Raw genomic sequence first — 24,328 nt, 5'->3', positions numbered from 1 at the left:
TAGAGCCAGACCAGGCTCATCCAATTCCAAAGCCCACGCTCCTAGGACTGCCGCCCCTCCGCTCTCACACCCGTGAGACAGGGATGCTCGACACCCGCGCTGAGAACAGAAGCCCCGGTGGGCCGCACCCTGCCAGCAGGTCAGGACGGCCCCGCCCAGAGGACACCGAGCTATCTCCCAGGAGCTTATGAAGTCTTGCAAGAGCTGGACCAGGTAGCTGTGAACACAGCAGATGCCCGACTGGCCAACGGCAGCTTCTTCCCGGCTCGGGTCTTCCCTGGCCCGAAGTCGGCCCTCTTCCGGTCTCACCTGTTCCTAGTTGCCCACGAGTCAGTCTGTTGTAGCCATTATGTTTTGATTATTACATAAACCTATGAGTGTGAAGAGCTGTTTTTATAAAAACTAGATTGAGTTGCTTTAAAAAGTTGCTGTTAAATTAGGTACAGGTGAAAACTCTAACAAAAGATTGGAGAACATAAGTATCTTGAATTCTAAAGTCAAATTCCTTCACAATGTCTAAATTCTTTATCCATTTTAAAGGAAGCCGAAACTGAAAAATCATACACAATGCATGTGATTACTGTAAAGAAAAGCCCTTGCCTCTCCAAACTAATTTTTCTCAATTTTAGTTTAAGTGGATGGACATACAACTTAGGTAAGCATATCTTTTTTCATCTGTTAACTGACTCTTTGATGAACTGTCCAACGACCTGTTCCGGCCCTATGCAGAAGGGGCCTCCTCCTGTGTATGTTCCTACCAGGATCACCGGCAGACAGGAGCCAGTGCTTTTGAACCCGCACTCCCCCCGACCCCAACATCCGGCTAGGGGAGCTTGCAGGAGCCCCACATTTCCTTGCGGGGAGAGGGTGTCTTGGGCATTTCTTTTCAACAGAGCAAATAACATTGTTCCCTGATAAAGGCCATTTAAAATTTCTCTGTGCTCCCATTCAAGGGAAACAGAAAGAAGAGTCCTTTGGCCTCCACTCACCTGCAGCAGCTCCAACGACCTCGCAATCCCATTCTTCCATCCAACGCAGCGGGTCCTCCTGAAAGTTAAGAGCACATCGCTCGCCACCCTTCATCCTAGTACAAGTAGCCCAGAACAGAAGAGGGAGCTGGGTCACCATCTAAAGGTTCCATCCTAACTGATAAAAAGGTGAAGATGTATTCCTATGTAAGCAATCTTGAAACACGAAAATGTTTACAAAAATTTGGAAGAAGTGAAAGGTACACTTTACAGATGGACTCATTATGCTTTGGAAGTGGATTTATAATGGTACGACTTCATACGAGGTCCAGGCAGCTTCTCTGTCCCACGGAACCGCCCAGAGAAGTTGAGGGCCTCAAAGGATCCATGTGCTGGGCTGGAGAGGGTGGAAGATGGGAGCCATCGCCCCGGTGCTCAAGGAAAGGCACCGGGCTCTTCATCCTTTTCCTCGGCTCTTCCTCCCAGCAGGTGAAGTTCAGCAGAAAGGAACTGTGTTCTCTGCATCTTTACGCCGAGGAAGGACCATTCTAACAGAGGCCAACGCGCAGCACAGACTAGGCACAGGTACTGAACAACAACACGCAACGACGGTTAAAATCCCTGCTGTGCCATTCCGCCTCCTGTCCCAGGTACGTGGCATCGACAGTCCACCCCAGTCTGTGTCACGTGGCAGGAACCCCAGGTGGGGCTGAGCCCAGAAAAACACCCACAGGCACGAAGGCCTGGTGCAAGCCGAAAGCGGGTCTCCATTTGAGAGGGCGGTGAGATTAAAGGAGCGGCGGGGCTCATGATGAGAGCCCAACCAGAGGGACAGGGGGGCCGGGCTTCAGCCCTCCAGGAGACACCCATCCTGTCCGCAGGCTTACCCCTGCCCAGGGACCCATGCTTCCACTGAAGACCTCAAGTCTCATGAACACCTCTGCCTCTCGTTACTAGAGCGTGCAGGCAGAACAAAGCAGGTTTCTACCAACTGCCACAACCTCAGGTGGCATCTCTGGCTTCAGATTCGCTCTGAGAGGGGTAAACAAGCCCCTCCTCCCAGGATGCTGAAACGAAGCGGTAAAGCAGCAGACCTTCCTTTTACAGCGCGTCCAAATCCCAGGCTTCCTGCAGGACAGAGGCGACACACAGGCAAGCCCTTTGCGCTCGGTGAGAAATCCTACAGCCTGATTTGGGAGGAAAAACAAACACAGCAGTCACGGCACTGAGGTGGGGGCACCAGATTCTTCACCCACGTGCCCTCCTGGCTTAGGCTCCAATCTCACTCAGCCCTTTCTTCCTCACACCTCACGCAGCTGCAAGACCCGGGACGGAACAGTGTCAGCTTGCGTGTGGTACCGTCTCGCACGTGTTGCCTCGTGCTTCCACGAGGGTACAGGTCAGCCTCACAGCTCACACGCACAAGCACGGTTTGTAGATAACACACCCCACTCCGGGGTCTCGGTGGGTCCCTCACAGAAGGCGTCCATCGGGGGTCCGTGTTTCCACATCGTGCTGGCGTGCAGGTAGGATGGAGGCTCCAGGAGAGCCGTCATCATTCACTAGCAGGATAACTGTTGGCACGTGACAGGCCTTTAACTTCAGTATCGACGTGTGTAACAGACCATGGCCCCACCTGGGTGGGAGGTGGTTTACATACACACACTCCTGCCCACCCCCCCCAACCGGGGCAGAGACTCTTCAGCACAAGGGTGCTACTGTCAGGGACCCTCCAGGTGAAGAAGAAAAGCTCGTGGGGCAGGGGAGGTGCACAACAGATGGGCAGAAGCTCCCTCCCTACAGGCAAAGGCTTTATTCCAGGAGCAAAGTCCCCTTTAACCTTATGTTCTCCGTGGAACTGGGAGAGTCAGCATCGTGCCCCAATGTCGGGGAGTCTAAGAATCGGGGTGCTTAAAAAGGCCAGAAACCAGCAGAGATTGGCACAACGTTGTGAATCAACTACACGTCAATGAAAAAACAAAGGCCAAAACCCCTGCCACTCCAGATCAGACTCTGGAGATTGCTCTTCTCCACTGGCCCCAGAAGCCCATCAGACAAGGAGAAATATGACAACTCTGGGAAAACTGCAGACGATTCAAAGTCATTCTTAAAGAGGTTTAATTATCTGAATTGCATAAAAGGGGGCAGTACACATTTAAATCTCTGCTACATCACAAACTGCTGTTTTTGTTGTTTTATTAAAGACCCACTGTTTCTACCCATCTTCAGGTTTATGGCTATATAATGGAGGGAAAACAGGTATTATTAGCAACAGGATAGCAAACAGCAAGCAAGAGTCTGTTCACCAGAATGTCTTCTCCACTGCAGAACAGAGTCCTTTAAAAGAAAAGGCAGAGAAAGGCTGTGAGCCATCCATGACCAGTAACAACAGTGAGAGAGAGAGCGAGATATAGCAAGGAAAGTGAGAGGGCAGAGCCTGGGTGTTCAGAAGTGTTTCCTCGACCCACACCCTCCTAGCTCTGTGTGAGGGTGCACTCTCCTTACATCTCCCCTTCTGACATCTCAACCCTAAACTAAGTTTCCCTGTCAATTCAAATATAATAAAGACATCATTCCCACGAGGAGGGCCGATCTGAGGACTGGAATGATTTGCCAACATTCTGAGAAAGCTTATTTAAAAATAGCATGGCTTTTAAGACAGGTTCTATTCCTTGAAGACGGGAGGAAAGAGGGGTCTTTGTGAGTGGGGACTGGAGGCATATGGCCCACCGAACAGAGCAGGATACAAAAGAATCCCCTAATGTCTGCAGGCTACCAGCCACCGCTACTGTAGCCTGGCTGGGCAGAGGCAAAAGCAAGCAACCCCGCCGCTCTTCAAAGCCCACAGGTGGAGGGGCAGAAGCAGATGTAGGCTAATGGCTCTAAATAACCAGCATTTAGTGTTATATTAGGACCAAGGATTTATTCCACAATATAAACTGCAACATTTGATACAAGCTACCAAAAAAACAGGCGAGGAGGGAAGGAGCAAGGAGAAAGCCAAAATACAGCTGTGGCAGGTACTTACAGAGCAGCCTCTTTTCTATGTCACTAGGTCACCAGTGACACTAGAAACTAGACGTTTGCGTTCTGACATCAACCAGATGCTAAAGCACCAACACACTGTTTGGAAGTTTGTTTTGTTTTAATTCCAGCCACTGAAACCAACATGGAAGTTATTGCTTAGATAAATAAACCTAGTCTACCAGGAAAAAAGAAAAGTGGATAAAAGAAACAAACAAGACCCCCGAAAGTGAAAAACTTAAGCTCCCCAATATGGTAACAGAGTAAACAAGAGAGAAATTCCTCAAATGAGGATTTACTGGAATTTCTGGTGCTCTTCTGGGCACTGAAACTGAGTTGGACTCTTAAGCCGGTAAATCCCAGAAAGAGGTAAGATTTTAATGCTGTACATGAAAGGTGCAAGCTCCAATCCTTCCACATTGGTGGGAACCCCTGCAAAAAACAGTCAGCATTTCAAACCTCAACAATCACAAACGGCTCTTAAGGAAAAAAATACAAAAAGTGTCAAAAAATTTTTTTAGTCGTTTTTTTCTTTTTTTCAAAGAGTTCTGGAAAAATGATCCCGTAAGGAATAGAAATAGCACCGTTCACAGGCTGGTTTGAGTGCCAGGCCTGCAGCTTTGCTGCGACCCTGGAGGAGTCCTCTGGCCGGGTCCTGAGTTACAGTCAGGGTCCGTTGCTCTAGCTCCGGCCTGGCGCGCCCGGCGCCGCACAGCACGCGCACACGTAGTCCTCCTCCTCGGCCGTCTCGGGACAGACGCCAACACAGACCTGATGGAACCACCGATTGCAGCTGCCATCACACTGGACCCAGTCCACCTGGTTACAGAGAGCAGGGAGACGGGGTTTTCAGGGGGAGAACAGGCCCGACAGACACCAGGCAGGCAACTGCCCCAGCACTGGGACCTCGGGCACAGCAGCCCAAGCGACCGAGTCAAAGCCAGTCTTCAAGTGGTGACTGCTCTGGGGCTAAGACAGCGCCGCCCTGTGACAAGGAAGCAAAGGGCGTGGCAGCAGCATCCCTCCCACCTTCTTAGCGCTGGGCGGTGAAAGCTGGAGGAGCAGGAAAAGGAAAAAGGGCAGAGGAAGAGTTTCTTCAAGAAAAGGGAGAAGACCCAGGAGCGATGTGAGAGCAGAGGTACCAGTGGGGGAGGGTGAGCAATCCACTCAGATGGGCTCAAGGCAGGTAAGCAGGAGAGACCCGGCCAGGCGAGCTGCAGCTTACAGGGTTTCTGAGTTAAGGGAACGCACGTCCTCCGCGGCCCAAACCTCACTGACCTCGTCTCCCTCCGGCTGCAGGCAGCTCACGGCCGGGCAGACGGCGTCCTCGTCCCCAGAGTCCTCGTGCTCCGAGCAGGACGCGTCTGCGGGCAGGGACTGAGTGTCGGCAGAAGGGACCAGCTCATGGCCACGTGCCCGCTCTAACTTGAAACTGTTCGTGTCCTTGCGGTGGCTCAGTTTGATCCTCTTCTTTTTAGGGGTCCGCGTTTTGGCGACTCGATCCCACCGCTCACTGGAGAGACCTTCTCTTTCCAGGCGTCTCTTCAGTTTGCTCTCGAGGCCGCTGACTCCGTCTCGCTTCCCACGGCAGCCGTCACTCTGGGTGGAAGATGGCAAACTCCATTTAGCCCCTCGCCAAAACCAGTGATGCCAAGAACCGGCTGCACGAGAAGCGGGTGCTCCCCATCGACACCGACACGTGCTGCACCGCCCCCCCCTTCACATCCTACAGGACCACCTAACTTCACTGTTTAGTCTACCAAAGCAACACTGGAAAACAGAAATGTCACAGACACAATTCGTTTCAAATTAGCCAACCAGCTCCGGGAGAGGGGAGGTGCCACATTCTTTTGGCCAAACCCACGAGGAAGTCCCTGACGTCCACAGAGTGTTTTCTATCTAGGTGTTAACCCACAGACAGCTAAGGAACCAAGGCAATACCTTGCTTCTTTATGCACATCTCCACCCCTTATAGGAGGATGGTGCATTAACTGAACACAACTGATAACAGTGCTACGCTATTTGGTGTCATAATGAAAAACAAATCCTAAATGCCAGCGTCTGCCCTCATGCTGTTTTCAGTGAGATTCCTCCCTATCTGACTACATTCTCAGGGGCATTAAATGTTACAGGTCAGCAAGTTCACTCACAGGAAGCAGCAGCAGCAGCATCTTACGCTGCTAAGAAACAGGACATTATTAGTTATCCCCTTCAAGTAATTCAGCACTCAAAACGGGCACCCTTGGGACTTCCCTGGCGGTCCAGTGGTTAAGACTCCTTGCTTCCACTGCAGGGGGCATGGGTTCAATCCCTAGTCAGAGAACTAAAGATTCCGTATGCCGTGTGGTGTGGCCAAAAAATACCCAAAAAACAAACAAACAAAAAAAGGGTACCCTTGGTCTAGTCACCTGGTCCTCACACCAGCTGCTGGGTTTGGTTTAGAAGAGTTAAAGCATTTGTTACATGTTGACTCCAAGAATGAAGGCTTTATCCCAAAGGCCTTTCCAGCTATAATTACATTTTCATCTCTACAGTAATTCTCTTACTGAAGAAAAATAATCCTGCTTCTAGCTATTATCACATGGAAATGATGAGAAGCACACCTTGCTAAAAAGAAAACACAATTTCACACAGTGGCTTAAAAACCAGCATCAAAATCCAGGTTGTGAGCCCAAAGTGCTCAGTGACAGCCGTTGGAGCAGGGCTGTGGGGCAGGTGGGTCTGCATCCTTTCCTGGACCAAAGACAGCATCTCGTCCCCGAGCTATTGAAGGATGATGACACTCCGAAGCACGCTGCCGCCCAGACCCCGACGCCCACCTTCTCACTGCTGGGTCTCACTGGAGAGCTGCGGTCAGCTTGCTGCGCGGGGCTGGGCTTTGCGAGTAGCATCTGGTAGAGCTCCTGAATTTCAGGAAGGGACACCTGGAGCAGCTGGGCCTCCATCAACAGCTCACTCACTTCTGGGCTTAGACCTGTCGGAGACAAGACCAGATCACGGTGACACCCACCTGAGACATGAGTGGAGGAAGACCACCGCTCCCATTACCACCCTTTCCCTTCAAGTGAGGTTCCCTCCACAGGCCCAGAGCCACAGCATAGCAGGCCCAAACTGGACTGTGTAAGTCCATCAGTGACTAGGAGGACTCCCGCTGATGCAGGAGGGAGATACCTCTGCTTTCACAGAAGCACAGAAGAGCCAGGGCCTGGGCACTCTGAGTGGGCCCAAGGTTCCAGGCACAACTCATGGGGGAGAGTTGCCCTCAGGGAAGGACAGGAGGAAGGAGGCAGGGTCTCTAGAGCCCCCTCAAGTCTCCTAAGTAATGAAGCAACAAGGGAACCCATGGCTTAGCATCTGATGACCAAGATGCTTGGTGTTTAATTATCAGATGGCATGGGACGAACCCTTTCATCCCTGAAAGCAACGGATATAAAGACTTCCTTTCTGTTTCTTTTGCATTTATGAGCCTTTAACTACGATTCTTCTCCTACCTTGCAAATACATAGTAATCCATATCCTACATATGAGGATAAAATCCTTTTTAATGGTTCCTAGTTTATCTGCAACAAAAACCTACTGCACCATCACTTTTTACTCTTCAGCCCTCAAAATCATAACAATAATAATGGTGATGATAATAATAAATACAGACCATGGAGGGGGATACAGCTCCATCCAGCAGAGAAGGGAGAGTGTAAATATGAGGTTCTGCCGTCCCAGGCACCGGGCAAGGAGAAGGACGTGGAGGCAGGAGGCTGAGATAGCTGGCGGAAGGAGAACATCGCACAGTGAGGCTTCTCCAGGGCTGAAGCCACTCCCACCACCCCAAGAGAAGTAGCTTGGGTTATCAGGCAGCAACCAGCAAAGAGAAAGGTTTGATTTTCCCAAACTGAAAGAAGTCTCCTGGCATCTCAGATTTGGCCAAACCAACTCATATCCACCAAGCCTTTGGTCTTCCTGGTTGTACCTGGACTGACTGCAGAGGTGAAGAGCACCACTGGGAAATAAGTCATTTTCTCTGCGTGGCAACAGATCACACAGCCTTTTAATCTCTAGGTAATCCTCCTTCTGAAGATTATAACCCGACTGACACAGACGTGTACCCGCTCTGGGTAAACCAACTGAGGAACTGCCAGAAAGCATTCACACCCACGTCACCACCTTCACCAGAGCTTATGAGAGGAGCTGGGAGAAACAGTCCTTTGACCACAAATTACTAAGTAAATAACAGCTGTGCCTTTCCCTTTTATTAACATAGGTGAACTCCTAGCACATCGTGTGTAAGGAACACAAATGTCTCCAGCGTAGGCTGCCCAAATACCCACAACTCAACTATGAGACAGAAATGTAACACATCGTTTGCTAAGTGCCAGGCACTGTATTTCAGAAGCCTGGGGAGAACTTAAAAAGACAAGGAAACAAATAAAACAGAGACCAATCTTCTGTCCTTGTCCCTAATCTGTATGACCTTCAACTCCTACACTTCACACATCTCTGCTGGTGCAGCACAAGGGACGCGTAGTATCTGCAAGAGAATCTGCCAGACTTGGAAGTCACCAGGTTAACATTATGAGAGGCCTGAGTACTGCCTGCCTGGCTGCACTCCTTGTCTCCCACGGAAGAAGACAGAAGCCCGGCCGTCCCAGTGACACTCAGGGGAATCTGGCTTTGGCAGAAAGACCACAGATGGTATGAAACCCACCGCCTCTGCTCTGAAGCAACTTACTAACACTCAAGACACATCAAAAGCTCTTCTTCCTCAAAAGGCAACCAGAGGCAGGAGGAGGCACTTTCCCTTTCTCCTCGGTGACTTACACGAGAGGAAGCAGGAAAAAAACAGCCAAGCAAAGAATTTTAAAATACACGTATATTAAAAATACATCTGGGGCTTCCCTGGTGGTGCAGTGGTTGAGAGTCCGCCTGCAGATGCAGGGGACGCAGGTTCGTGCCCTGGTCCGGGAAGATCCCGCATGCCGCAGAACGGCTGGGCCCGTGAGCCATGGCTGCTGAGCCTGCGCGTCCGGAGCCTGTGCTCCGCAACGGGAGAGGCCACAACAGCGAGAGGCCCGTGTACCGCAAAAAAAGACGAAAACAAAAACAAAGAAACACATCTGGTTCCCACACATCAATGGAAAAATCCCACGCGCATACGAAGAGGTGAAATCTGCTCCACAGGACGCGTGCCCGGCTATCAGGAGCAGAGGGAACTGAGGCAACGCGGCAGGTGCGCGCAACCCTCGAAGGTAAAGCGGGCGCTGGTACCGGCGGCACCACCAGAGCTACCGGCTCCGGAAGAAGGCACAGAGCTGAGTCCGATAACCAGCGAAGGAGCGTTGCGGCTCACCTTGCTTGTCTCTGGCGCCTGTCCTGCTGCGGCCTGCCGTCTGCCACATAACAGTCCTGAGCCCGTCCGCTCCTGCGTGGGCTGGAGGTTACCTGACGAGAGCAGCTGTCGGGCTCTGTGCTGCCAGTTCACGGTTCTTTCAATCATATACCGCAGCGCATCTCCCTCGGGAAGGCGAACTCGGATACGCTGGAGGGAGGCCAGCAGGGGCAGAATTTTCTCTAATGGAGGTTTCTCTGACCTCCGACAATGGGGACACAGCCAGATCCGGGGGCCCTGCGCAATACTGGGTACTGCCACACAGCCGGTGTGGAAAGCATCCCTGCAGAGTTCACACTGGATCATGGGGGCAGCTGGGGCCTTCTGACACAGGCAGACCTTCATCTCCACATCCTGGACTGGCGACAGCAATTTCCCCTCATTGGCTTGTCTGAGAGACTGCAAGGCTTCCATTTCTCGTAAGCGGGCTTCCCCAAGCGTTGCCATCTAGAAAGGAGAAAACAATCAGGGACAATGTCACAGAGAACTCAGCCTTCCCCTAAAACTAGGGTCCTGGTGGCTAAGAACACCGGGCTCCAGAGTAGACTCTGCCTGCCTCACTAAGTCAGGTGGGCAACAACATCCCACTGTGGCTAAATTTCCAGACGTATAGAGTCGGTAACAGTGCCCACCTCACAGGGCCGCCACGACGATGACACGGGCTGTGTGACAGACGCTCTGACTGGCACCCAGCAAACCCTCAGTGTGAGCAGCTACCTAACACACACCATTCTTCCAAGTCCAAATTCCTCACACATTTCTCTCTTAGAAAATGTACCTCTCTTGAAAGATACAGGCTTTTCACAGTCTGGGTGTACTAATTTCTGAGGTTTTCGATTTGTTTTCAGTTCCAGTAGCTTTTGAGTTCTTCCAGAAGGGCACTTTAGATGAGAAAGTCTGTTAAACAGCCGTAGTAACCTGTGCCTCTTACTGCCTTTAACATTACACCTTACATGTGTGCTGGACACCGGAACTGTGTGTAGTGAAGCTGGGTCCCTCACGAAAGAAACAGAACCACTTCACCAGACTTCCCTTACACACATGCACACACACACACTCACACGCTGTAAGATCACTAGGGCAGAGATAAAAGCAAGCCGCTTTCCTGCAGAAAGTGGCAAGTATACTCATTATAAAGTCTTTTCTCTCTGTTAAAACGAGAGCCATGTCTCAGCAAAGTTCTGAGTTCAGTTTATCTGTATAAGCGACTTGAAAACACAAACATAATCAGCTTCACAACAAAAAGCTGAAGTGACACTGAACATGTTTCTGACCAGTACGTGCAAGCTGTCCACACAAGGGACTTCTACGTGGACAGACCAGGCGCCCACTACATAAACCAGTCCAGGCATTACAGACTTATTCACCTCGCACCATGAAGTAAAAGCTGCCTAAGGGTGACCAATTCAAATCACTAGCTATGTCAGAGTTAGTCACTACCCCCTCGAACTTAACACATCCATCTTCCACAGCGGAAGGCTGGACCACCAAAATCCTAATACTTCACTGAAGGAGAAATACAGAGCAACAGGGGGTAAACATAGGCCTTTAAAACTGAGCCTTCCCCTTTAGAAATAAAAACTACAGGCTGCAGGAACCATTCCCTTCCCAAGTCTATTCCTATAAGCAAGTCCTTAAAACGTTAATTTGTCATAGTTAAACCATTCTCGATGATCGGATCCAGCCACCACCAGATCCATCCCGATTCACCAGAAGAGGAAGCTGAGTCCTAAGGCCAGATCGACTCTTCTGGATGAGAGAAGAAAATGTATGAATGATGGATTAGGGAAGAAACAGATCTAGCAGTAAACCACCTAACAAACCTTTGGTATATTTAAGAAACCTACTTATTTTTCTAGCTAAAAACAATGTACAGGCAGCATATACGGGTTATGTGATCACAAAGTGATCAACAGGTAATGTACAGAGGTTCACAGACTAGATCAGCAAGACCAGACAAGCAAAGATCAAGACAGTGTCTTTACAAAAACGAACCACATAACAGTGGAAAGTAGCACCTTGAAAACACCAGAATTATGCTCAGGCAGCCGCATCTGATTAGAGCCTGAAGTAAGGGACAAACATGCCAAAGAAAGTCTGTGTCAAAATACACAAACACATCAGGGCAATCCCATGTCAATCACAAGAGAGGTCAGGCAGCTACGAAGGATCAGACCATAAAGAAGGTGCCTGGACCAAGGACGAGCCCAGGCCCAGTAGCAGCTATGTTCCTGCTCTGGGATGGACAATGCTTTGTGCCTTCAAAACCATCCTGAAAGTCTGACTTCATCAAACCAAAAAGCTTCTGCACAGGGAAGGAAATCATCAGCAAAATGAAAAGACAACTTACAGGATGGCAGAAAATATTGGCAAATTATAATTTGATAGGGGTCAATACCCCAAATCAATGAAGAACTCATACATCTCAATAGAACAAACAAGACAGCATCACCACTACTAAAAACAAAAATCCAATTAAAATGGGCAGAGGATCCAGTAGACATTTTTCCAAAGCAGATATACAGATGGACAACAGGTATGTGATAAGATGCTCAACATCACTAATCATCAGGGATATGCAAATCAAAACCACACTGATTATCACCTCACACCTGTTAAAATGACTGTCATCAACAAGACAAGAAATAACAAGTGTTGGTCAGGATGTGGAAACAAGGGAACCCTCATGCACCATTGGTGGGAATGTAAACTGGCGCAGCCACTGTGGAAAACACTATGGAGGGTCCTTAAAAACTAAAAATAGAACTACCATATGACCCAGCAATTCCACTTCTGGGTATACATCTAAAGGCAACGAAAACACTAACTTGAAAAGATTATCTGTACCCCCATGTCCAGTGCAGCATTATTCACAATAGCCAAGATATGGAAACAACCTACATGTCCACTGATGGATGAATGGATAAAGAAAATGTGGTATGTATATACAATGGAATATTATCAGCCACAGAAAAGAAGAAAATCCTGCCATTTGCAAGAACATGAACTCTGAGACCATCATGCTAAGTGAAATAAGTCAGAGAAAGACAAGTACTGCATGATCTCACTTATATGTGGAATCTACAAAAACAAAACAAAACAAAACAAAAACAACCCCACAGATACAGAGAGCAGACTGGCAGTTGCCAAAGGCAACTGGTGGGGGAGATGGGTGAAGAGGATCAAAAGGTCAAAATAAGTCCTGAGGATGTGATGTACAGCATGGTTTGACTATAGTCATTAATACTATGTTATATATTTGAAAGTTGCCAAGAGAGTAGATCTTAAAACTTCTCATCACAAGAAAAAAAAACTGCAACCATGTGTAGTGATGGGTATTAACTAGATTTACAGTGCTCATTCTGCAATATATACATATACTGAACCATTGTACTATACACCTGAAACTAATATAATATTACAGATCAACTATAGCTCAATTAAAAAAAAATTTTTTTTTAATTTTCAAAAAGCATCCAGATCACATAGCTATCTTCTTCTGTTCTGATACTCTGCTCACTAAACATTAGCTAGATACTGCTTCACCTTCCTGAAGATGATACAATCTCTGAATCAACAGGGCTTATGCTAAATGCAGGTCAGACTCAAGTATCCAGTACCCTTTTAGGTGTATTTCTTGTTGTAAACTAGTAAGTTGGCATTGCAGTTCACATATCCGTTAGCCTGGGTGTCCTGAGTCTGCATCCCTGGACCAAGCCTTGGGCACTGGAAAGACTATTTCTGAATCTGGGAGGCCTTCCCTGAATCCTCTGCACCTCTATGCACCTTCCATTCAAAACTTTTACAAATGACAATTCTCCCAAAGTCGTTTTGGTAAAACAGAGTACTTTTAAAGTTATTCTTCTACTTGCCTTCCCAATATGACCAGTAAGTAAGAGAAGAGTTAGAAATTATCCTCCCCCATGGAGAAAAGAGGAGGAAAAACCCCAGTACGTACAGCTGAAGCAGTCTCTCTGCTTTCAGTCAGAGCTCTCTCCAGGTCACTCAGACTCTCTACTCTGGGGCTTCTCTTCTTGCCACTTGGCAAGGGCTCCTTTAACTTTCTCTGCTTCCTCTTCAATCCCAAAAGGCCAATATCACATCGAGGACACAGCACCTAATGTGGACAAAGCACCACCGCTGGTAAAATGGATTTCAGATGAAGCATTAGGAAGTCACCAAATAAAAGCCTAAGGAGTGGGAAGGATGTGAGCTTCTTAGTATTTTCTGTGTAACATGCCTCCCTGAAGCCAGAAACTCTCTTCTACAAAGGAAGGAAGAAAGGAAGAGAGGGAGGAAAGAAAGAAGGAAATCTCACAAAAAGACAGACTTTGATTCCAGATTCAATCAAACAGTAAGTAAAAAAATGTGATACAGAATGATCCCAGTCATAATGTGTGACCAGCATCAGCTTACAAAAAAACACAAGAAGTGCAACTATAGTACTTTGAGAGGTGGATGAGATCGTTTATTGAGCTTGTTAAAAGCAAGTGGTGAAGCATGGCCAAGGTTAAACGTCCAATTTCAACAAACTGAGGAACTTCAAGGAGGAAAATTTCTTCCTTAGACAGTGAATGCTATCCCTAAACATATGCAGAAAACATTTTAAGATTCTTCTAAGTTTCAATTGAAAGTTTCAGTAGAAACTTAGAAGAATCTCCCTGGCTGAGAAAAGTAACTCCTAGAGCATAGATCAGTCAGTGATGCCACCTCTGTGTGTGAGGGACTACATGTTTTGCCAGGCTAGGGGACCCAAGGTCTTGTAGGGGGGCTAACTGCAAACTTACCTCCAAGAGAGAATAGGACGAATTCGCAGTCAGGAATGTATTAGCAGCACATTCTTTCCAAACGTGAACCTCAGCTACTAGTGACTCCAGTCTCGGTAAAGAATTCAGATGCACCGGGATAGATCGTCCTCGTGTAACAAGCTCTATCAGTGTGTCTAACACTGGCACACGTCCTCCAGCCTAACAAATCAAGGCGAAAAAAATTACTTCTATGTAAGTGGGAAAAGTACCAGTCGGACCGGGCCTACCCCATGATTTCAACATATTAAATTCACGGACGGGTGCTGACAAAACCTGCCAGCTGACCGATGGTGGTGGAGGTGGAGCAGTGTGGGTTCTTCCACTCGACAAGGAAGAACCTACTTTGTGCTGGGCCCATGGATACAACTTTGGACCTGGCATATACTGTGCTCCCTTTGTTCAGACTGTTTATGCCCTTGTCAATTCACTTGTCATTTTGGTCCCTATGGATGGTGTGAAAAAAATTCAACAGAAATGTAAATTTGTAATAACTCAAAGGATTTCCATACTGACTTAGAGAAAGAAAAGCAACAAAACAAATATTTTACTCCAATTCACTCACCAATGATGAATTACAGTAACTCAGTATAGATTACTGAGGAAACAAAAAATGAGTTGTGAAAGCCCACTGGCTCTCCAACTTTATTATTCATTAAGAATCACCTGGGGGCCTTCTATTTATTCTCACAGGATTGAAACTGTAAGGGCATAGGTATTCTGCTGGATGCGTAAAAAGGTGACTCACAAATTATATGCTATGCCTATGGTATTCCATTTAGAAACATATGGAGTACTCCCTAAGTGAACAGCAGAATACTGGATGACCTTTTAAAATAAATAATCCACTAAACACGAAGAGGTTCCTTGTTGTTGGTCACACCTCTCTACTAGTCCTTAAATATATGACGCAAGGAAAGACCAGGCTATTATTTCAGGAATGGAGCAAAACTTGCTTTTCGTCCTTATGGACATTGTTGCAAACACCGTACTAAGTAGTGCATACATTACAGCACATGAAGGGAGCAAACCCACCCAGACATGTGTCCTTGCTTCTGATTTCATATGCTCACCTCTCCTCGTCGTCATGACCTCACCTTCTGGCTGCCAGCAACCATGAGTGGAAGGGGGGACCGTGACTGTACCCGCTACAGTTCCAACAACCACAGACAAGAGCCTGCATCAAAAACCTCACTGGGGAAGTTTATGTACACAGCAAACACTTTCCTTGGTTTTTTCTTTGGCGGGCTGGGGTCACCCCTTAATTATGTAATATTTATCAAACAATGTATCTTCTCTTCCCTATTAACAAGAATAGATGTCCAGATGTTTTGTTGAAAACACGTGGCTAAAACTGTCCTGTTTGGCATTTCTCATTAGCAATTGGTTAATTAGCACCACTTAAAATTACATAGATATTCAGAAGACCAGATGGTATTTTATTCCTAGAATCTGATGGCTTCAACAAAACAGAATTTGAGCCTCAAGAACAATATAAATTAAAATTTTAAAAACCTATCCCATTAAATAATTCCAAGATCTTTTTTCTCAATAGGCCCGTAAGACCCACTGGTTTATGATCGTTAGAAAAAGGAAGACACTCCCACCAACCACTTTTCAAATGAAGTTATCCAGCTGAAAATTGGGAAGAACATAGAATATATTCTGTCTATACCTTAATAATGTTACAAGTGAATTTAATTTTCTATTTTAACTTATAAGTAAGTCTTAGCAAGTACAACATCTAGCACAGGGGCACAGACACTCAGTGCTGATTACTTTGGACAGTTACTTTAGAACGTGCTCATCTCACTGCTTTTGTAGGTATGGAGCACATTTAAGTCATTACTTGGTGAAAGTCCTGGGCCTGAGGGCCTAGTTTGGCCATGTAATCATGTATCAAGACTCACTGAATCTGCTACTCTTCATTATGTAAACTCCAAGTAGTTGGCAAGCCAGCAAGAGATAGCTGTACTTGTCAGACGTTAGAAACTGTGTTTCTCCCACAACTTCATTTTTAGCTCTTTTTCTTCAACCCCAACCAAGTAATTAAGTCTGTTATGGGAGGGTCCCAAGCTCCCAGAAAAGGTTGGTTAAATTACCTAAGCTTTAAATACTGAGTCAACTAGTCAGGACAGTAGATGGGGTGGGTTAAGTGCATCTACACAAGGTTGAAGAGAATCAGTAATCCGGCCAACCCAAACACTGAACCTGTGTAGTGAGATCCAACATATTCCCCTTTGCAAGTGTTTACATTACTGCTCTTTACAGATGCACTTACACACACAGGATGTTTTGTAAACCTACCTGCAGGGCCTCTACGTCCTGAAGCCAGTCTCTGGCTCTCTGCACAGAGTCTTTCAGAGCCGCACCATTGGGCAGGTACGCGGGGATCTCCTCGATCTCCTTAACCACCGTAGCAAGGCTGTTCAATGAATGCCGAGGCCTACAAAAGCAAATGACACTACTCAGCTTTTACACTGTGGCTCACTTTTCTCGTGGTTTACTTACCAGAGAAAATAGGAAAATCACTTCAGGGACTTCCCTGGTGGCACAGTGGTTAAGAATCCACCTGCCAATGCAGGGGACATGGGTTCGAGCCCTGGTCTAGGAAGATCCCACATGCTGCAGAGCAACAAAGCTCCTGCGCCACAACTACTGAGCCTGTGCTCTAGAGCCCGTGAGCCACAACTACTGAGACTGCACGCCACAGCTACGGAAGCTCGTGCGCCTAGAGCCCATGCTTTGCAACAAGAGAAGCCACTGCAATGAGAAGCCCGCGCACCTCAACGAAGAATAGCCCCCGCTTGCCACAAAAAAGAAAAATCACTTCAAAGGAAATTCAGAATAGCAAATAACTCAGTGAAGCATTTAAGTTCTACTTATTTCTGATTTGACATTGGAATAACCATAAACTTCCACTTGCAAAAGATAACTTAGGGATAATTTACGTTATGTTAAACTAGATACGCTATCAAGACTCACACAGCTTCACTAAGAAAATGAAAAATCTCCAGGATATCAACATACCAAAAGCACAGAACCCAAAACTTTTGTACTCTCTGCTCAATGACCACTATTTTAGGATTACAAAATAACGTCTGGAACCTAGGTATTTCTTGTACTTTATCTTGTGAGTTGGAATAGTAAAGATCTGTCAGACAGAAAGCAAGAATAGGGAGGGAATCATCTTCTCCCCTCAGATGGTTAGCTTGAATCCAACCCATCTCTCGCGTATAGATAAGGTCACAAAGCAACAGCACTAATGTGGAGAATTACGGCCCCATTTTCATCTTAAAGACAGTGCACACTGACTCTCAGATGTTTCTCTTTAAGACTCCTTGGGATCTTTTTCATTAACTGTGGGTTTAAACAGTTCCACTTATTTGTAAATGCTTTCTTCTCTCAAAGATGTTATCCTCAAGGTCCAGGGAAATTTCATTAAACCAACTCTAGAAAAGGTATTTCCATTTGAACCATTCATTTCACAATCGGTTACGCAAGGAAAGAAATTAATATTCTTTTGCCCAAGCTCCAAAGCAGCTCCGAACAGCTCAGCTATTTCTGCACACACAGCTCAGTTACTGTGCCCACATGCCGCCCTACTCCCCATGCTCCGTGCTCCTGGACGGACGCAGTGCCAGCCTTCCCCGGGCAGAGGCATGGGCGTGCTTGTTTACCTGGCCTTGAGGAGACTCCTGGCTTTGTCATCCCAGTGCTCTGATACCGTGAGCAGTTCTTGAAGCCGTGCCATAGCCTTCTCCACAGCTGAATATGGGGCCAGACCCACCCCCAGGTCTATGAGACGTCTCATATCATCTAAGGTGAGGGAGCTGGGGTCTAGGCAAGCCTGCTGCACCTCCTCCAGCCAATGGGCCTGCTCCAGCCGGACACGCATCTCAGCAAGCTGGGGAAGCTCAACATCAAATTCAAAGCTGACGTCTAGCAAGTCTTGCAGCTCAGCGGCACTGGGCATCTCTTCAGAGAGCAATTTCTGGCTATGCTGTTGGAAATCTTCTACACGATTCAAGAGATCCTTAAAAAACACAGATTGTTGCATCAAAACAATATTTTCAGTAACTGGCTTCTTGAAAACTCAGAATCTTCAGTGCATGTTCAACATGACCCTCTGCCATTTCACTTGATTCTAGCAACAATACAGGTAAACAAGGTAATGAATACATAAGCCAACTGACAGTTACACAAGTGACTCTAAGAGAGACTTGTACCAACTATAGTAGCTGGTGGTCACTGTGAAAGGTAAAAATTTCCAACCTTCTCTCTCCTCTGCAGGCCTGTTACAATCTCTTTATATACACGTACCACTCAACGGGTTACTAAAAGCATTTGCAAATAAATGTACAAATTAACCACAGGGGAAGACAACTTGATCATGTGACCTGGGCTTGTGTACAAAACACAGGAAGGCGGGCACCCCCACCTCCCCATCCAGGTACCTTCAGCAGTGGCGTCTGACTGAGGACACAGGGCAGGGCGTGCAGCTGGCTCACGAACTGTCGGAGCTCATTCACTGTCAACTGATTGTGGGATTTCCCTCCACCAGATCGATACCTAGACAGACAAAGGCCCAAGGAGACTGCATGAGAGCAGGTTCCCCACCAGCCCCAGACTCCAATGTCATGGGTAAAACCAGCCACAACAGGCTGCCAAAGAGCCCAAGCCAGGGCGTGCACAGTGCCCACCTCGTCTGCCTCTTGCCGTTAAGCAGCTGCTGGGCGACAGAGGCACATTTCTCCGCGTCCTGTGTCACTAAGCGGAGGTGACGTAAAAGATCGTTGTCCGGGAATTTCTTCATCTCAGATTCCTCAATCAAAGCCTTAAAGCTGACGAGGCCTAGGAATAAAGAAAAGATCACCTTTTCTGTGATCATTATGTATGAAATACTGGTATGAAATATAGAGGGGGAGGTTCGATTTGATCAGTTCTTACCTATGGATATTTGCAATGCTTTACCTCTAATAAATTTATTCTTTTTTTTTTGGCTGAGAGTGGAATACTTTAAAAAGTGCCTAGAGCTGCCCTTCAATGTGAAAATGTTTAAGAAACAAAGAACCCCTGCCTTGTCAAAACAGAGCAAATGCAATTCTTCTTGTGGCTGGAACCACCTTTTCCTCCTGCATTTTACTCTGCACCTGGCAGGGAACTGGTGGGCTCAGAGACAGTGACCTGCACCCACCCCTAAACAGGAGAGGGAAGAGTCACCTGCTGAGCGACAGAAAGGAAAGCAAATGAAAACGCTTTGAAGGGAAGCAGTAACTTTCAAATGTAATAACAAGAGACAGAGACTTTGACTAGAACTAAGAAGTAATAAACCAGCATTTCACAGACTCTTAATTTAATGATATGCTGTCTTTGTCCTGAGATCTAGTTCAAAAACAAGCAAAACAAACAAAAACCTTTTCTAAAGGTCCATATAAAATGTGAAATACTTTTATTTCTGAGACAAAGAGGTGTAAAGGTTATTTGGTAACAATACGATATTTGTTAAATACACGATCCTGCAAAACGCATGTATCAAGACTTCACTTTGATGTAAGGACATATGCCTCATTCACTCTTGGCTTTAAAACCTCTGCTAAATGTCCAAACCTGGCTGGACAGATGGGCTAAGTCAGGCTGCTTCAAGTAATCCATTTGCTGATAACTTTAAGTTGGCTATGTTACAATCAGTCCCAATTTGCCAATCACTAAGTCACACTTTCTATATACCACATACTTTTCTTCTTATTAATCTTCGCCTCCAAAGCTTCGTTCACATTCAAGGCCCATTCGTTGTAAGATTCTGCTCGAAGCTTCAGTGCATTCATCATGGGGTAGAGATCATCCAGAGTGTATCTATACCTGGAAACAGAATAGCAGGCTTAGCTCTGAGATATGGGGGTTTGGAGGAAATCAGATGTTTTACACTAAGGATTTAGTGTTTTCCATAGAAAAAAAATCATTCTTCCTACTCACCGCAGTTTATATTTATAAGAAGGACAGGAACATAATTCCTTTACATGATGCAGGCAAACAAGCAGGCCAGGTTTACAAGAACAGGAGATGGCAGACATGAAGCATGTGGTTTTGCATTTTACACACTGACGCTCATCATCTGGCAACAGCTCAAAATCCATTCTTTCTGAATCAATTACTCCCTAGAATAAAGTGTGTACTTTAGAGATCTCCAAAGGATAATACAATCCATCAGCCCCCAAGACAAACATGTAATAGTTGAGCTTAAATTAAAAAAAAAAAAAAAAAGAGCCTTACCAAAGTAGAGAGTAGAGAGTGCGTGATTAAAAATGTGTGGGGGAATTCCCTGGTGGCGCAGTGGTTAAGAATCCGCCCGCCAATGCAGGGGACATGGGTTCGTCCCTGGTCCGGGAAGATGCCACACGCCGCGGAGCAACTAAGTCTGGGAGCCACAACTACTGAGCCTGCGAGCCACAACTACTGAAGCCCGCGCGCCTAGAGCCCGTGCTCCGCAACAAGAGAAGCCACCGCAGTGAGAAGTACATGCACCACAACGAAGAGTAGCCCCCACTCGCCGCAACTAGAGAAAAGCCCGCGCACAGCAACAAAGACTCAACACAGCCAAAAATAAATAAATTTTAAAAAATGTGTGTGGACCTAGCAAATGTGGGCAAGTTAATCTATTTCACCCATCTAGGGAGAACCCCTTCTGGACACGGTAGGTCCTTATGTTTGGCCATTTTGATCTGAGTATGAGAACAGTTATTAACAGGCCCATAAAACTACGGAGATTAGCTGTTTATTCTACTCCAAATTGGCCTTGTCCATATTTTGGGTCTAGATAAGAGCAAAAGAAATGCATATACTTTCTACTACAGCGAACATGCTATACAGGGCTTCAGAGTAATGTTGCTGGAGAATCCACAAAAAGAACAAATATAAATGAAAGGAAAGAAGATGGGGCAGGTAAAAAAGACTACCGTGCAGGAACTGTCAATGTGAAGACGCTGAGTGGTCTATTAGCCTCTTATATGGAAAGTTCTTGGAAAAGGTTCGACAATCTGTGCAACAGAGACTGTAATCGTAACAAGGAATTTCCCAATTGATACTGTCAAGATAAATGAGGTCTTGAACCAGGAAGTTTCTTTTTTTTTTTTTTTTTTTTTGCAGTACGCGGGCCTCTCACTGTTGTGGCCTCTCCCGTTGCGGAGCACAGGCTCTGGACGCGCAGGCTCAGCGGCCATGGCTCACGGGCCCAGCTGCTCCGTGGCGTGTGGGATCTTCCCAGACCGGGGCACGAACCCGCGTCCCCTGCATCGGCAGGCGGACTCTCAACCACTGCGCCACCAGGGAAGCCCGAATCAGGAAGTTTCTACTGTACTTTGTACCACCTGACATCTAGCCCTTCTAGGATATACCTTTTGTTATGGAAAAATCAAACTTGTACCACTTTCTCTCCTTATCTGGAACTGGATCCAGATCTAACTCTGAGAATGCCAGAGTCTGATTAAGTCAGTTTATAAACCATCAAGGCTCCTTTGTTTTACTCTTTTATTCTGTATTTCAACCTTTTGACCATTTCACTTCCTGCTAATCAGTAAAGTAAGGAAAACCTAACAAAAGAATTTTGGTTTAAATCTGGAATTAGTCGTTAAAAAGGACTTTGTGATGCAGATGGCTAAAATTTTGTTTAAAGATTAAGGATCAACTCCATGGATTTTGGTTGAGAATGAATCATATTAGTTCACCCAATTTTTCTTTTTTTTTTTTTTTTTTTGCAGTATGCGGGCCTCTCCCGTTGTGGAGCACAGGCTCCGGATGCGCAGGCTCAGTGGCCATGGCTCACGGGCCCAGCCGCTGCGGCATGTGGGATCTTCCAGGACCAGGGCACGAACCTGTGTCCCTTGCATCGGCAGGCGGACTCTCAACCACTGCGCCACCAGGGAAGCCCCAGTTCACCCAATTTCAATTTGTAAATTTCTACATCTGGGAAAAAAATTATGCGTGCTCAAAGTTCCAAAGACCTTGGTAAGACGCTTAAACCCTCTGGGCATTGTTTTCCCAATTGTACAATATCAGGGGAAGGTGAGCTGTTGGTTCAAGGTGAGCTCCACGGAGCCAACATTCTAAAGAGGCACATAAAAGAAGAAAAAAAAAATCAATGTGACTATTTGTGGATATGACTGTCCCAAAAGAATCTACAAAAAACTACTGGATTTAGCAAGGAGGTAGGATACAGAGTCAATTTTGGAAAGTCAACTGTATCTGTTGTGGCCTCTCCCGTCGCAGAGCACAGGCCCTGGATGCACAGGCTCAGCGGCCATGGCTCACGGGCCCAGCCGCTCTGCGGCATGTGGGATCCTCCCGGACCGGGGCACAAACCCACATCCCCTGCATCGGCAGGCGGACTCTCAACCACTGCGCCACCAGGGAAGCCCTCAATTGTATTTTTAAATACTAGCAATAAACAATTGGAAATCAAAAAAAATTTTAAAGTACCATTCATAATAGTACCAAAGAATAAGAAATACCTAATTACAAATCCAAGAAAATATGTGTAAAATCTGTGTGCTGCAGTCTACAAAATACTGAAAGAAATCAAGAACACCTAAATAAATGAGGGGATAGACTATGTCCATGGATTGGAAGACTCCGTATTGTTAAGATGTCAATTCTCCCCCAAACTATCCATAGGTTTAATGCAGTTCCAATCAAAACGCCAACAGGCTTTTTGATAGAAATCAGTAAGCTGATTCTAAACTTTATATGGAAAAGCAAAGGAACTAAAATAGGCAAAACAATTTTTAAAAGGAACAAAGTTGGAGGACTCACACTACCTCATTTCAAAACTTATTAGAAAGTTACAGTAATCAAGACCATATGGTATTAGCAATAGGACAAATGCACAGACTAACAGACTAGAACAGAGTCCAGAAGTAGCTCCACACATGTGTGAATTAATTTTCAACAAAGGTGCCAGGGCAATTCAATGGAAAAAGGAGTCTTTTCAAGAAATGTTGCTGGAACAGTTAGACAGCCATATGCAAAAACAATGATCTCAACCCACACCTTGCCATAAACAAAAATTACTTAAGAGGATTAAACACTTAAATGTAAAATCTAAACCTAGAAAATCTAGATGACTACACATGAGAAAACCTTTGGTTAGGCAAAGATTTCTTAAGAAGGACACACCAAGAAAGATCCATAAAAGAAAACACTGATAAACTGAACTTCATCAAAATGAAAAACTTCTGCTCTTTGAAAGACACTGCTAAGAGAATGAAAAGACAAGCCACTAGCTGGAAGAAAATACTTGCAGAACATTTATCTGATAAAGGACTGGTGTCTAGAATAAAGAGAAGTCTCCCAACAATCCAATGAAAAAGGGGTAGAGCAAGACATGTGAGCAGACACTTCACCAAAGAGATACATATGCAAGTAGTAAATAAATACATGATAAGATGTTCAATATATCATTAGCCATTAGAAAAATGAAAAGTAAAAGCACAATGAGACGTCAATATACATCTATTAGAATGGTCTTAAAGGAAATGAAGGAAAAGTTTCCTTAAAATGGTTTCAAAGTGCATAAGAACTTTACTAAGTAACACCCAGTGACATGCAGTTGGGGTTCCAGAAACCTTACCAATTTACGAACAGTTTCCCTTAGAGCCTTCTCGTCCTCAATCATAATGGCCATGTCTTTCTGAACAGTTGATGCCACTACAACGTCTAGTACGTCCGCCTTGGAGGCCATCTTGCAAATCATCTCGTCGTGGGAAAATACACAGTAGCGGTGCAGCAGGCGGTAATGCTCTACGCACTGTCGGCCTAAGGGCAGCTGCGCCAAAAGACAGGGAGGACACGTGACATTCATCTCTCTCCTTCCTGTTTCCAAAGACTCCTGACCTTTATTATCAATTACCAAATATCACATCTTGGGTCATATATTGATATCATATATCAATCCTAAAACTAGACTCTAACAAGCCTTGGACCTTTTAAAATCTTTGCACCTCAAGGATCTCGCAAATTAGGTACATTGATTAAAATCTGGTTTAAAAACCCAATGTATTAATAATGCAGTAATGTCTACAACAATGTAGAATCTAATTGGAAATATGAATTTACACATTTCCTGAAACAACTGTGTGGAACTGGTGTGGTTA

General features: G+C 46.0%; 1 protein-coding gene across 1 annotated transcript in view; it reads right to left on the bottom strand.

Annotated features, from left to right (window-relative positions):
* Positions 1-1,006: 1,006 nt before the first annotated feature.
* Positions 1,007-24,328, bottom strand: part of KDM5B (lysine demethylase 5B) — a 78,971-nt gene continuing 55,649 nt past the window's right edge. The window contains exons 14-27 of the mRNA XM_079933806.1: positions 23,806-24,000; positions 20,157-20,338; positions 19,918-20,042; positions 18,884-19,034; positions 18,638-18,752; positions 17,861-18,216; positions 16,488-16,626; positions 14,163-14,342; positions 13,334-13,492; positions 9,337-9,822; positions 7,645-7,756; positions 6,812-6,966; positions 5,271-5,591; positions 1,007-4,811 (exon numbers count right to left, since the gene is read on the bottom strand). Coding sequence (XP_079789932.1) covers positions 4,674-4,811; positions 5,271-5,591; positions 6,812-6,966; positions 7,645-7,756; positions 9,337-9,822; positions 13,334-13,492; positions 14,163-14,342; positions 16,488-16,626; positions 17,861-18,216; positions 18,638-18,752; positions 18,884-19,034; positions 19,918-20,042; positions 20,157-20,338; positions 23,806-24,000 — 2,814 coding nt within the window. The 3' untranslated portion in view covers positions 1,007-4,673. The remainder of the gene's footprint in view (positions 4,812-5,270; positions 5,592-6,811; positions 6,967-7,644; positions 7,757-9,336; positions 9,823-13,333; positions 13,493-14,162; positions 14,343-16,487; positions 16,627-17,860; positions 18,217-18,637; positions 18,753-18,883; positions 19,035-19,917; positions 20,043-20,156; positions 20,339-23,805; positions 24,001-24,328) is intronic.

Source organism: Stenella coeruleoalba, assembly GCF_951394435.1.
Source record: "Stenella coeruleoalba genome assembly, chromosome: 1".
NCBI classification, from domain to species: Eukaryota; Metazoa; Chordata; class Mammalia; order Artiodactyla; family Delphinidae; genus Stenella; species Stenella coeruleoalba.
The sequence above is the reverse complement of the archived record's forward strand: the minus strand, read 5'-3'. Positions and strand labels throughout refer to the sequence as shown.